Genomic DNA, 14441 nt, shown 5'->3' on the forward strand with positions numbered 1-14441 from the left:
GCTCCATCCCGGCAGGCTGCTGCTGTCCAGCACAACAAGGGGAAGAGGATAATAAGTTATTAGCTCGCTGCCTCAGCTATAATCCCCCCCACTGTCCAGTTCTCCGTCCGGACCGAAGGGGCTTCGCTCAGGTAAGTGCACCTGTGCTACTGCCTCTCTGATCTCGAGGCAGGTGAGATAAAACACTGAGGAATGATGGGTTTGGGATGGAGGCAGTGTTGCCCGCTCCTCCTGACTCAGTCTCATGAGCGCTGACTGCCGCAGGCGAGGCTTAGACCGTCCTAGGGTTCGCCACAGCTCAGGCCTGCCCCTGCTCCTCTGTGCAGGTTAGTGCGGGGGGCTGACTGAGGGTTCTCTATGAAACGAGGGTGTTTTACAGCAAACAGCGCAAACAGCAGCGAGTCCGCCGGTAGCTTCCCCTGCTAACCAGCCTGTGGGCGATCCGTGTCGGGAATAACTGTTCCTCACACACCTGTTTTTAACAAACGTGCAGAATAACACTGTGGTAACACTGGTCTGAGGTCAGATCACTGGTTTTAAGTCAGTTTTATCTGCCGGGGTCCTTTTATATATTTGTGCATTAATGTTACAACACGTCATTATCCTGGATATCGACCCTTCCTGGTGTTGTAATGGGCTGGGCAGTTACTGGGAACACTGGCAGTGTGTGTGTGTGTGTGTGTGTGTGTGTGTGTGTGTGTGTGATGGGTTGTGTTGTGTTATTTTTAATGCTGTCAGACGATCTGGGCCGCCGGTCTTTACACCGTGTCATTAAAGATAGATGCTGAGCGGCAGGGTTTGACCCTAAGTACGCGCTTCTTCGAGTTGTCTGAGCCGTGTCCTTCTTCTCCGCTGTATTAAACGCGTGCTTTCTCCGTGATTTCGCACTTTACGGTCGTCTTTAACGTTTTGCATCGCGGCAGGGCGCGGACTGATCGGCGCTGACGTCACCCCGGCATTTCCTGCACATGCAGTGAACGGCCAGCAGAGGGCAGTTACACGCATTCTTACAGCAGACATGGGCTGTGTCCCAAACGGAACACACGCACTGCCTACTCAGACGGTGTCCTGAGGCAGGAAGAAACCCAGTCATGTCCGAAATGCTAGCGGCCAATCCTAACACTAGCAAACATCAGCAGTAACCTGTCGATACCATGGCAATGTTGCCTTCGCGATTCGGTTACAGAGACCTCACCAGCAAGGCATCAAGGCAGCTACCTTCAGTTTCAGACACAGCCATGCTCACTGAGGACGATTCGTGTTAGGAAACACCAAGAGGAACCAAAACTAATGCTGAATCTCATGTGGCTCGATGCTCCTTATGTAGTGCATTCAATAAACCACTACTTCTGCCCTTAAATAGTGCAATTAATCTGAAATAGGGAGTCAACCAATGGCTGAACTCCAGATCTTTTCTCCCATACACCAGTTGCGCTGATCCTATATAATAATAATAATAATAATAATAATAATTAGTAGTAGTAGTAGTATTTGCCTGTAAAACACATTATATATATATATATATATATATATAGATAAGTAAGTAAAATGAATGCAAATGTGTGTGTTTGTGTGTGTGTGATGTGATTTGTTACAGAATTATTTTTCATTTGTTAAATAATAAATCATTTATAAAATATTTTAAAATAACAAATCACTTTACAAACAAAATTTTAATTGAAAGCCAAATTAAATAGATACCTTTTCAGATTTTTGTAGAAGTGAGATTTAAATGGAGTACATTATTATAAAACTGGAAAGAAAGTTAACAGAGACACTGACAGAAACCGAGCCTTAAAGGAGTCAGAAAAAGGTCTGCTGATTGTGTCGGACGTGATAATGAGTAAGAAGGAGTGCCGTCGCTGAATAGCACATAAATGGCCAGTAGCTGATCTGTCTCTGCTTGTATAATGTGCAGCACGGAGAGCAGCTGAAATGCCAACAGGCCCACAGACACAAATAGTCTTGTTAGTACTGAAATGCTGCTGTGTGTGTGCGTGTGTTTGTGTGTGTGTGTGTGTGTGTGTGTGGGCAGCATGTCGGATAAAAGCGAGCTGAAGGCAGAGCTGGAGAGGAAGAAACAGCGGCTGGCTCAGATCAGAGAGGAGAAGAAGAGGAAAGAGGAGGAACGCAAGAAGAAAGAAGTGAGTGTGTAGTCATGTGGCCTACAGCACTTACACTTCTATATCTAGACTAGATGTCCTCACTGAACAGTAGCTTGAGCACAAAAGCTGCTTTTCAGCACTGAAATAAGTGTCACAGAATTTACATACTTAATATAAGTGCTCGGTCACAGATACAATATATAAAATATTATATACTTTTTTTGTCAAGAACTGTGTTGATGGAACCACTAGTCTCATTTTAATGAATTCAAAACACAAAATTGTATAGAGTAGTTATGGTAAAGTCTATTCTCAACTTTAATGCTTATTATACAGTAAATATTCAAAATAATTCAGTACCTTCCAGAGGTCCCTAATCACACTTCAGTTTGATTGTACAAAAATGTGCACTGGAAATGATTCAGTGCATTATGACATTTCATATTTCAACATGATTCAGCAACATGATTTAGCTTGACTGTTTTGATACCCTATACAAATGTCCTTTTACACTGTAAAGAAATAAAGTGACCTCAACTTTTTAAATAATTGATTTCACTGCTTTTTTCGAGTTACATTTACCAAAAACAGACCTTTTAATTCTGCATCTCAGTTGAGCTCACTCAACAGCAACAGTGGATGTGCTGCAGCATGTGATGTTTTGGCATCACTTTATAATAAGAGCACCCATATGGCTTATAAATTGTTGAAAAAAGTGTATTCATTTTTATTAGGTCATAAACGCTTTAAAAAGCATTATTAAGCAGTTATAACATGTAAACAAGTTGGGCAACTGTGTCCTGTTGCTTTCCAAATAGTGAGCCCATATTCATCCACGCTGTTGAAGCTCAGATCCTGCTGCTCACTGGGCTTCTCTGTCAGTCAGTGTTCTACCTGTCAGTTTCAGCAGTGATCCAGTAATAAGTCACTACAGTTGAACCTCTTTATGTTTAGATTTCGGGTGATGATGATTAAAGTAACTGTGTGTGTGTTACTCTGATCCCTACTCTGACCCTTTTTGCAGACTGAAGGTCGTAGGGATGGCTCATCTCCCCCAAATGATGACACAGATCTGGAGAGGAAGCGGAGGGAGGCGGAGGCTCTGCTGCAGAGCATGGGCATCACTGACCCTGCCATGGGTATGATCCATACTGCTGCATTTTGGGATATGTAGGGTTAAAATATATATCTGGAGGTTTAGATTAATAATTTATGTTTGACTTTTTTAAAAAAGAACACAGTTCTAGCTTATCTTAAGAGTATTCTGATGCAAGTATAGTCAGTTAGCCTAGAAATGGTTTAGTGTCTGAAAGCATAGCATATACTCCACCAATTTTTATTAAGAAAACTGCATCATTACACACCTCAAATAGATTTGATTGGTTAAGTAATGTCAAATATGATGGTGTTTTAAAAATATATATAAATAGCTAATTACAGGAGCTGGAGGAATTAGATTCCTGATTTAACTTTATGTGTTTAAAAAAAAAAAACAATTCTTAATGATTTTAAATGACAGTTTTGATGTTTGTTGTCACCCAAGTTGTCATGTTGTCATTGCTGTCATCTTTTTGAATGCTTCCCCTGTTGTAAATGACCTCTAATGTCTAATGTCTCTAAACTACATGTAATTCCTGCATGATGTTAACCACGTTTTTCATTTCTGTCTTCTCTTTCTTTTCCATGCATTTCTCCGACCTCTTTTTTTGGCCTTATGTTGCTTTTTTCCATTCCTGGGAAATTCTCCCCCATGTATTATGGTTTTCTTTTGCACTCCACCGACCTCTCCCGTGTGAGTAGTGCAGCCCCTGCGCGTAGTAACAGAAGATACATGTTTGTTTCATTATTTAGTCCCCCCTCCTATGTCCCCCTCTGCTAAATCGGTGGGCAGTGAGACCGGCAGCCAGGACTCTGGAGACGGAGCTACAGGACCCAGGTAACACTCCATTGACTAATACTGCTCTATTAACCCATGTAAGCACTCTAGCGCTTTCAACCCTAATCTCTACCTGTTGCATCTGTTGCATGCAGCCAGTTACCCCAGAGCCAAATTCCAGCCTGTTGACTTAAAATAAAGCAGTTGGGGAGTTGCTGAATTCTGTAAACATTTGAAATGGCTTTCGTACCCTAAAGAGTAAATAAGCTAATCAATTGGGAAAGGGAGAGAACATGGAAATGACTTTGGGGCTGTAGGCTTGTTATTAGGCAAAAGTAGAACACTTTAGTGGAATGCAGAGGAACCCATTTAAAAAAACACTGTTCCTCATTTAATAATATAAATCTTTCTCCTCAGCAAACAACATGCCAACATGTTTGTTTGTCGGAGAAATATGTTTTGACTGTTTCTGAATTCATCTGCTCAGCTAAGGCAGTTAAAGCTGCACTATCACTGTCTTCTCAGTTATGTCCCTAATGCATACATGGCAGTGTGCTCAGGTTAAGGGAAGAGTGCAGCTTTAAAAAAAAAAATGAACATAATTTTTGACTTACCCTAGATGCGCTCCATCAGCCATGCTTAATATTCAACAAGTATGTCTTTAGTTTACCTTGGAAAATGCTACGCTAGTGTTGCTAACAAACGCTGGACTATTGCCAATTTTAAGCTCGGTAAGTACACTGCAAAATGTAAAAAAATTAAATACAAATAATAAATAATAAAAATAATAATAATAGTAAAACAACATGGATAGACTTGAACTAAAACTTCACAGTTTGTCATACTTTTCCGCTTTCAAACTGGACCGCAATGTGTGGAACCATACCACATATTGTGCCATGGTAAAATTTGCATTTACAGACTAAAGTAAGTCACATCATCAAATAAAGATCTGGATCAGGTTTGATAGATGTTTTTACGTATTAATTTAAATAATTAAATTTAATTCAGTTGTATTTATATAGCTTTTTTTTACAAGAAATGTTGTCACAAAGCAGCTTTACAGAGATCTGGGTCCAAGCCACTTTTAAGCAAGCTAGTGGCAACAGTGGCAAGGAAAAACTTCCTGGGGTTGAGAGGAAAAAATCTTGAGAGGAACCAAGACTCAAAAGATGTTTTTAGGCGTGTATTTACAGAGATGAGATTGTAAAATATTATACATCCTTAATTACAAATATGAGCAAAAACATCAGACTTTACAGTTCTGTTGAAACATATGTTTGTCCTGTATGTTGTTGTTCGTAATGAAACCGAATACTCAAGTACTCATGCACGTCCCTGATGTGACTGTAGATTCAAGAGAATCCAGCAGACAGGGAATTTCTGCCTGTGGTAATGGGCTGTGGATCTCAGATGTGATAGATAAAGAATATGTTTAAAAGACTTGAGAATTACTTTAAACTGCAGGCTTTTATTCAGTTTTTTTTTTTTTTACAAATGGATCTGTTTAAAATATTCATTGTTTTATTATTGTTAAACTAATGCATAAGTCACATAGTTCTTAGAATGAGGAATTGAAATGTAGACCGCCAATAATTATCATTACAAATCTTTACAACAAACAGTATCATGAAATCACAACAATTTATTTCAATTATGTTGAAGGTACAAATATGACTGGAAGCAAAAAGTATATATAAAACAATCAAATAAATACTAACAATAGTGACATTTTGACATTTAGATTTTTATTTTATTTTGTCTCAAACATTAATGGATGCTTTACCAAAATATATTATAAGTGATTCTATTTGATTCTAAGATTCCAAAATTAAACTGATTGAATCATTACTTTCAGATGGCTGGCTTTTACACCACTGTTCCTATCGATACCTGTCTACATACCAACACATAAACGCATGCATCCCAGTGCTCTGTGCAAATAACAAGCTGGTTTGAGTGTTTTGTGCAATTTTAGCATTGTTCCATCTCTTTTCTCTGTTAGGGATGTGCAAGTGTGTATGTGTGTACGTGTGTAAGCGCGCAAACACTATTGGTATGGCTTTTCCTTTAACGGGTCTCACCTTTTTGACTGTTTGCATGCATGCTTACTTCTATATGTGTATGTGTAACAGGACTCTACACTGGGACTCTGACCCCTCTACTCTGCTGCTGCATTCAGACTCTCAGCTTGGGTACTGCTCTCTGCTCTTCATTCTCTGATTCTGTGTGTGTTTGCTGTCTTTCCTGCTCTAAAGCACAACTGACTCAACTCATCTACCAACAGTTTATGCATCATGTGTTAGGTTTAACCCTGTTTCTCACATTAGGCTGTTTCTTCTGTTTTCTTGTTTGAAGGTTTATCATTTTGTATGATCTACAATTAGTGTAATGACTATAAATTTACATGAATGACCTTCTTACAAGAAAGAAAAGTAATTTTCCCAACTGTGCCCATTCTGGATGCAGAATCATCACTTTCAACAGTGGCAACACAAGCGGCAGTGGGGATCTTACGTGTCTTGCTTAATAGGACAACCAAGGATAACCTATAAGTCCTGGGATTTGCTCTTGTAGCCTTCACCACATTTATTAAAAGACTACCAGCAGCAATGTAGTTGTAAAACCTTGTGGAGGGAAAAACATCTGGAGGATTTTATAAACGGTAGATATTTCATGTCTTGTACTGTGATTTGACTGCTAATTAGTTTAAACAGAACAAAGTATACTCTTTGTAACAGTCACTGTACTTGAATGCACTTTAAAATGCTGGCATTAAAAAAGTCAAATTTTCACTTATATCTATAGAGTGGCTTTAATGCCCCGATAGTATCTGGAGTTACTGGCCAGATTCAGTTTTTACTAAAATTCATCCCCAGTCCGACCCTATACAATCCATTATTTTGCATATTAGCAACTTTGTTTCACTGTCAGTAACCAATGGTAAACATGGTTACCCCTGTTACTAGCAGTGCATTATTTGGAATATTGTAACAAACTGAAAGAAAATGAATAGTCTACATCAGAGTAGGACTAGGAGATGCATTTCTGCCAGCCTACTTGTGTGCAGATGAAGAAAATGCATTCCATGTACACTTGTGTTTATTGTGGCCCAGAGCTATCTTTGATGCAGGGTGCCTAACTGAGACAATAATCCAAAGCATATAGGAAAGGGTGATTCTATCATGGATAATATTATTATATATTATTATTTAAAACAACAACAACACTCTAATCAAGCCCTTCTGGCCACCTAAACAGTCATTAGTGTAAGAATGTTAGTAATTGTGCTGCAATAAAGTTTTTAACTTTAATTTGTAATAATAAATGAACAGAGTAGCATGTACTATTAGAAGTTCAGTGTGCTCAGCATTTTATTTCAGCACAATTACTAACAATAGTCTTCTTAAATGAAAGCATGGAAATTAATCTGGTGTTTATAATAATAGCTGTTGGCTGTTATTGACTTATTGTCAGTGTTTGTGCTCATGGCCCTACCAGACTGTCTTGTCTATTTTTGCTCTAAACTATTTGTCAGTAGTTGGTACAAGAACCAAGTTTTAAGTTGCTTTAAAAATTGCATTACCGAACATGCTAACATGTCTTACAAAGAATGGAAGCTTGTAGCCATCATTTAGCATGATGCTATTTGCAGTACTCTAATTGCATTATGCTCCTGATACAGGAGTGTTGGAAGAATAGACCATCTGGTGGGCCACCAAGACTGAAGTTTAAGAAAACTATCCACAATGTGTGTAATTTACAGTTTAAGAGGGTGTGTTTCATGCTGACTGTTATTCTTTCTCAGACGGGTTCCTCTGAGGTTGGGCATGGCTAAAGTGACTCAGGTGGATTTCCCTCCGAAAGAGCTGGTGTCCTACTCTAAAGAGACGCAGACACCCACTCACACCCAGATCAAACATGGTATAACCCACATCCTCCCCAGTAACGAATCTTAGTGGACCGCTCCTATTGTGTTTGCTCTCTAAGTGCTTGTAGAGGTGGTGGTAAAGTGATGTTGTTGTTTTTCAGCAGTAGAAGATGATAATGAGGAGGAGGACTTGCCTGTGGTTCCGTCTGCTCTCGACACTCCACAGGAGAGTGACTCCCATGAAGCCGAAGAGGAGGGTAAATTAATTATTCTCTGACATACTGGAAAGGAAGGAAGGATTCCTGAACAAGCTTCTTGAAAGATTCTGCAATGATGCACAAAATTCTATAAACTATTCCACAAACCTGTTCTCCCCTCTGTCCTGCTCTGCAGTGCCCCCTCATGAGCTGACGGAAGAGGAGAAGCAGCAGATCCTGCATTCAGAGGAGTTTCTCACGTTTTTTGACCACAGCTCCCGCATTGTGGAGCGGGCACTCTCGGAGCATGTGGACGTCTGCTTTGACTACAGTGGCCGTGACCTGCAGGACAAGGAGGGGTGAGGAGTATGTGTGTGTGTGTGAGTGTGTGTGTGTGAATTGATAATAAAACAGTGCTATTATTGTGTAGATGCTTTCAGTAAGAGATAGCATAGTATATCAAAGCTGGGCATTGGAACACTCACCCATGTTAAAGAACCAGAACTGTCTGTGACAGTAGTGCTTGTCACTGTGTGTGTGTGTTCTAGGGACACTCAGGCTGGGACTAAGCTGTCACTGAACAGACAATTCATGGATGAACGCTGGTCCAAACACAGAGTGGTCACCTGTCTGGACTGGTCTCCTCAGGTTTGATGTCTACTCCAGAGTTTACACATTTAAGGTTTCACACCAGTTATCAAGAATATAAATGGTCATAAATATACATGAATATACCTCTTTCAGTATCCTGAGTTGCTGGTCGCGTCGTACAGCAGTAATGAGGAAGCTCCTCATGAGCCTGATGGAGTTGCTCTGGTGTGGAATATGAAGTACAAGAAAACCACACCTGAATACGTCTTCCACTGTCAGGTGAGGCTCGAGGAGATCAGCGCAGAGGTTTTCTTTATGTGTGGTGTGTGTGTTTCTTCCCTGGTCTAACACACCTGGTTTAATTCATGAGGAGCTTGACAGTTGCGTTTACCTATCCATGATTTGCCCACAAATGTGTTATTTCAAATGTATTTCTGTGACAAGCTCTAAAAAATGTTGGTACAAAAGAGCTACATTGTGAGGTCGTTACAGACTGTCATTTATTTTGTGTGTGCAAAAAGCCTCATTGTAGTATTGTTTCAATATAATCAAGCTAGTCTTAGCATGGTGGTGAATTTTTGGTGTTACAGAATTTCCCCCTAACCCTAAGTTTAGTCATTCAGTTAAGATATTACCAATATTTGGTGCCTTATGACAAACATGGATAAAAGTTCAAACTAAAGTTGGGCCTTAAGACGGGGTCTACTGTTTTAGCTGTGGAACATATGTTTGTGCATTTTTATAGATAACAGTATATCAACTGGTTCCCAGCATCGTTTGAACTCTTTAAGCCCTGATTCTTCTTGTATCTCCATTTTGGCCATTTTTTTTACTTTTTTGACATAATTAAATATGGTAGTTGTTTTGTTTTTACATTGTCAATCAAAATTTTACAACGAGTGGACCAATAAAAATGGTCCAGAATTACTTGGAATAAAATCTTTGTACATCAACTTTTAAGTTAAGGAGTTGAGGAGTTTTTTCCTTCATCTGTAAAGTTGCTGTTTTGGAGACACAAGTTTACTTAGGGCTGCTTAAACAAGAGACAGGACAACTCGCATTACAAGAAACAGATAAGACACAGATGAAGCACATAGCCAGGAGGCGGAGCAGTCAAGGGAGCTGAAAGCAGAAACAAAGGCGCACATGACCAATGACATGACAGACGAAGACAAGAGCAAAGCAGAATGTTACACAAGTTTCTGACGATTTAGGCATGGAGTTTGCACAGTGCACTGAGGAATAATGACAATTGGTGAGGTATACATTACCATTAGCCTTGTAGCTCCAGCGCAAAACTACAGAAACAGATTTCAGACACCAGGCATGTCCTGGCTGCTTGAGCACTTTTGGGGTTAAGAGGAAAACTGGTTGAGTCATTTCAGGTTTCTCTCTTTCTTTGTCCAGTCAGCAGTGATGTCAGCAGCATTTGCTCGTTTCCATCCTAATCTGGTGGTTGGGGGAACGTACTCAGGACAGATCGTTCTGTGGGACAACCGGAGTAACAAACGCACTCCAGTTCAGAGAACGCCACTGTCTGCCTCTGCACACACGGTACACACATACACACAGACAAGCATCTCTCCCACTATTAGTATTTTGTCTTTCTCTATTCTTTCTCCCCCTCTGTGATTCTTATTTGTCTTTGTTTAGTCATTAGTATTATTTTTATTGCTATTATTATTATCAGGGTTTGATTGGAAAATAGATATGTTTGTTAAGAAATTTGATTTTTACTTTCATTTTTTACTTTTCATTTTGTTATGTAACCCATTGAACTCTAGTTAGTTTTAAAACCTAGTATTCAGTAATTATTATATATTATTTTAGCTAACAATATGCCACTTACATCATTTGAGGGTTAGGAATTAGGTTTTATTTTTATTATTATATTTATTATTATTATTTTAATAATATGATATTAAGGTCTTTAAAAAGTCTTGTGACATTACAGATTATAGAGGCTTTTCATTACTTAATAAAAATGTAGAGTATTTGAACTTGAATGCAGGCAGAAGCGTTAGTATATATTTTTTAGCCACTCTTTCGCTTCCTTTTTCTATGTCCAGCACCCAGTGTACTGTGTGAACGTGGTGGGCACTCAAAACGCACATAACCTTATCAGCATCTCCACTGATGGCAAAATGTGCTCCTGGAGCCTAGACATGCTGTCCACTCCGCAGGTAACACACACACAGCGACACCTGTTGCTGCATGTTTAAATCATACAGAAGAAAAAGAAACATCCATGTACCAGTTCAACTAACCCTGCATGACTGTTCTTTAGTCTGGCTAGCTCTTACTCTGAGCCTCAGATTGGTGATTGTGTGACTGAATGTACTAAAACTCACATATGATGTTTTGCTATAGCTATACAAGAAGATGACCTAAAGCACCAAAACTATTCTTTTATACTACAAAGCTGTTATCTGTCTGTGTATCTGAAGTATGTGTGTGTGTGTGCAGGACAGTCTGGAGCTGGTCTTTAAACAGTCTAAACCTGTGGCAGTGACCTCCATGTCTTTTCCTCTGGGTGACGTCAATAACTTTGTGGTGGGCAGTGAGGATGGCACAGTCTACACAGCGTGCAGACATGGGAGGTGTGTGACAAAATAAGAGTCCCCTTGGCTTTTAACTAGAGGTACAGGGTACATGTGACTTATTCCTCACCAGTTAAGACTGTATGAATGGAATCTAAAATTAGTATCAAACTGTGTCAAGGTGATAAGAAATTTCTAATGCACTTGTTTATGGGAGTTCTGGCAGTGTATGATACACAATCCACTGTACAAAACTAGCTTAAAATACATTTTTTAGCCAAAACAATAGAAGCAATCCTAAAACCTGAGGTTTTATGTGTTTTTGCCCATTTTCTAGATAATAGCATAAACCACATGGATCTAAACCTATATATTCATTGACAGTTTAGTGGTGAATCTCTATAAATGGGCTACAACACTGTGAGTAAAATATGTAACATGCTTTTACTACTAGAATTTAACTCGCTGTGTTTATGTATGTGTGTGTGTTATAGTAAAGCAGGGATCAGTGAGATGTTTGAAGGTCATCATGGTCCAGTCACTGGACTGGACTGCCACACGGCTGCTGGACCTGTAGATTTCTCACACCTGTTTGTGACTTCATCCTTCGACTGGACTGTCAAACTTTGGAGTACCAGGGTATAGCACAGCACTTTCACACAAACACGTCCACACACACTCCCAACATGAGGAGGCGGAACTCTGTATTCATTAGTATTGCTGAATATTTAAATGTCAGTTGTCAACTAAAGCTGGGCGTCTAGAAATGACAAATATTTTCCCCTCGAGAATTCAAGCAGTACTACAGCATGGATGGCACTTTATGTGATTCACTATTTTTGTAATAGCGAGCGGTTTTGATGCTGCTTTGCTTGCTATTCTCAGTCATGGTGTCTGCCGTATTGGAAAGGCCAAAAAACACTTTTATTAGTATATGATGACTTCTAGAGTTCAGCAGATCAGATATAGCACAATCAATATGCAGTTTTATAAAACATTCATTTTAAATGATCATAATTCATTGTTATCAACAAATAAGTCCAGATGTAATCAAACATTCTAAGACTTCTTGGACTCATTTTAAGGATATCACAACATGTCAAACAAATTTCTGTATATATATACAATCAGTCAGTGTAGTATTCACATCAAGGTAAGATGCCCTATGTGAATTATAAAATCACACAACATACAAATACTCTGTAATTGTACAGACTGCAGTCGGGCATCATAATGTTGAATGTTGGCACTTTATTGAATGTGTATTCTGTGGCTGATGGGTGTAGCTAATAAGTAATAGAAGCTTGTAGTTTAGTCTGTGTCTTACTGAAGTAGAATATACGGATGTGGACATTTCTCTTTACCTCTCTAGAATACGAAGCCCCTGTATTCGTTTGAGGATAACTCGGACTATGTGTACGATGTCATGTGGTCCCCTGCCCACCCCGCCCTGTTTGCCTGTGTGGACGGAGTGGGACACCTTGACCTGTGGAACCTCAACAATGAGACAGAGGTACACACACAAGCATATTGAACACATTTGATATGTTAAAATTAGCCTCAAATGCATTAGGTGTCTATATGTAATAAGACTTTTCTAAGCCTAACTCCGAACCAAAGTCCAGTCAATGAAACATGAAACATGGGGGGACCCAAATGGTCCAGCGGACTAATGCGCTGCCACTATGATCAAAGGATCACTGGTTCGAATCCCAGTCATGCTGCTAGCCATCGGCAGCCGAGGCCCCTGAGAGCACAATTGGCCTTGCTCTCTCCAAGGTGGGTAGATGGTGCTCTTCCTCCACATCGCTTTACTGTGGTGCTGGCCGTCACTGCCATCTGCAGACTGGTGTGCTGGAGCCAGGTATCCAGCGCTTCCCTTGATGTGATGTTGCATCAGAGGGGGCATAGGTTGGTCCGCCCTCACTAGCAAAGTCTGTTTTTTTGCCATTCTTTTTTGGTTTTACTGCAGTTTGGTTTGACTGTATGAAAACACACACACACACACACAGCCTCTCTGTGTACTAATTCTGTGACAGGTTCCAACAGCTGGTGTCACAGTGGAGGGCAGTCCAGCACTGAACCGTGTGCGCTGGGCGAATTCAGGCAGGGAGGTTGCCGTTGGTGACTCAGAGGGCCAGGTGCACATCTACGATGTGGGAGAGGTGAGGCATACTGCTGTTAGTATTGTTCTGTGTGAATTTAAAACATACTCACAGTGCAGTCCTCACTTTCAAATGCACACTCACTGAACACTTTTGGGAACACTGTTGTAATACTGGGTAGGACCTTCTTTTACTCTCAAAACAGCCTCAGTTCCTTGGGGCTTGGATTCCGCAAGATGTTGGAAACATTCCTTTGAGATTCTGGTTCATGTTAAAATAAATGCATCTCACAATTCATGCAGATTTTCAGAAGCATGTTCATGCTCTTTCATATCCCGTTTTACCACATCCCAAAGACCCGATCTGATTGGAATAAGATTTGGTCTCTGGGAAGCCCACTGAAGAACACTGAACCCTTCGCCATGTTTATGAAACCAGTTGGAGTCGACTATTGCTTTCTTGACGTTGTGCATTTTCATGCTGGAAGAAGATGGTTAAATTGTTACCATGCACATGATCAGCAGCAGTGCCCAGATAGGCTGTGGCAATCCAGCGATGGTTGATTGGTATTAAAAGGCCCAAAGTGTGCTAGGAAAACATTCCCCACAGCATTACACGAGGTTGGGTCCATGCTGTTGGTGCCAGTTCATACACCTACCATCTGTGTGCCTCAGCAGAAATCAGGGTTCATCAGATCAGGCTACATATTTTCAGTCTTCAGCTGTCTAGTTTTGATGGACCTGTGCCCACTGCAACCTCAGCTTTCTGTTCTTGGCTGACAGAAATGGAGCCTAATTATCCCCCTTAATTACTAGGCAGCTTCTCAGCTCCCATTGGATCATAGTGCCAGTGCCTTAATTCACTGAAGTTTACTTTACAACAACAAAAAGAACACATGTAGCATTTGGACAGCAGGACTGCATGTTTGCAGAGCGTTGTGCGGGCATTGACATTTGCGTACTTGCATTGAGTATGTTTGTGGCCTTAGGCTAATGTAACTAAAAACTAACAGGCCTATGTACACCAATTAGCATTATGCAAACTGCTTTCCTAATTCACAGTTGTCTCAAATCACATGGATTTTTAAGTATTCTCAAGTAGACTTGCAAAAAATGGACAAAAGTTCTGAATCAAATGCATTCATGCCTACTGCTAA

At 40.2% G+C, this 14441-nt stretch overlaps 1 protein-coding gene across 10 annotated transcripts in view; it reads left to right on the plus strand.

Moving 5' to 3' along the window:
* The window catches only part of dync1i2b (dynein, cytoplasmic 1, intermediate chain 2b), an 18625-nt gene continuing 4184 nt past the window's right edge, over window positions 1-14441 (plus strand). For 2 of the 10 annotated variants that reach the window (XM_072683987.1, XM_072683989.1), the window contains exons 1-16: window positions 1-131; window positions 2036-2144; window positions 3130-3244; window positions 3906-4041; window positions 6117-6176; window positions 7790-7905; window positions 8014-8109; window positions 8246-8408; window positions 8598-8697; window positions 8794-8919; window positions 10048-10194; window positions 10710-10823; window positions 11107-11240; window positions 11675-11819; window positions 12553-12693; window positions 13220-13345. In XM_072683987.1, the coding sequence (XP_072540088.1) occupies window positions 2037-2144; window positions 3130-3244; window positions 3906-4041; window positions 6117-6176; window positions 7790-7905; window positions 8014-8109; window positions 8246-8408; window positions 8598-8697; window positions 8794-8919; window positions 10048-10194; window positions 10710-10823; window positions 11107-11240; window positions 11675-11819; window positions 12553-12693; window positions 13220-13345 (1827 nt within the window). In that variant the 5' untranslated portion in view covers window positions 1-131; window position 2036. The remainder of the gene's footprint in view (window positions 132-2035; window positions 2145-3129; window positions 3245-3905; window positions 4042-6116; window positions 6177-7789; window positions 7906-8013; window positions 8110-8245; window positions 8409-8597; window positions 8698-8793; window positions 8920-10047; window positions 10195-10709; window positions 10824-11106; window positions 11241-11674; window positions 11820-12552; window positions 12694-13219; window positions 13346-14441) is intronic. The other 8 variants (XM_072683990.1, XM_072683994.1, XM_072683992.1 and 5 more) reach the window with 5 other exon arrangements.

This window comes from Salminus brasiliensis, chromosome 7 (assembly GCF_030463535.1).
Source record: "Salminus brasiliensis chromosome 7, fSalBra1.hap2, whole genome shotgun sequence".
Taxonomy (NCBI): Eukaryota; Metazoa; Chordata; class Actinopteri; order Characiformes; family Bryconidae; genus Salminus; species Salminus brasiliensis.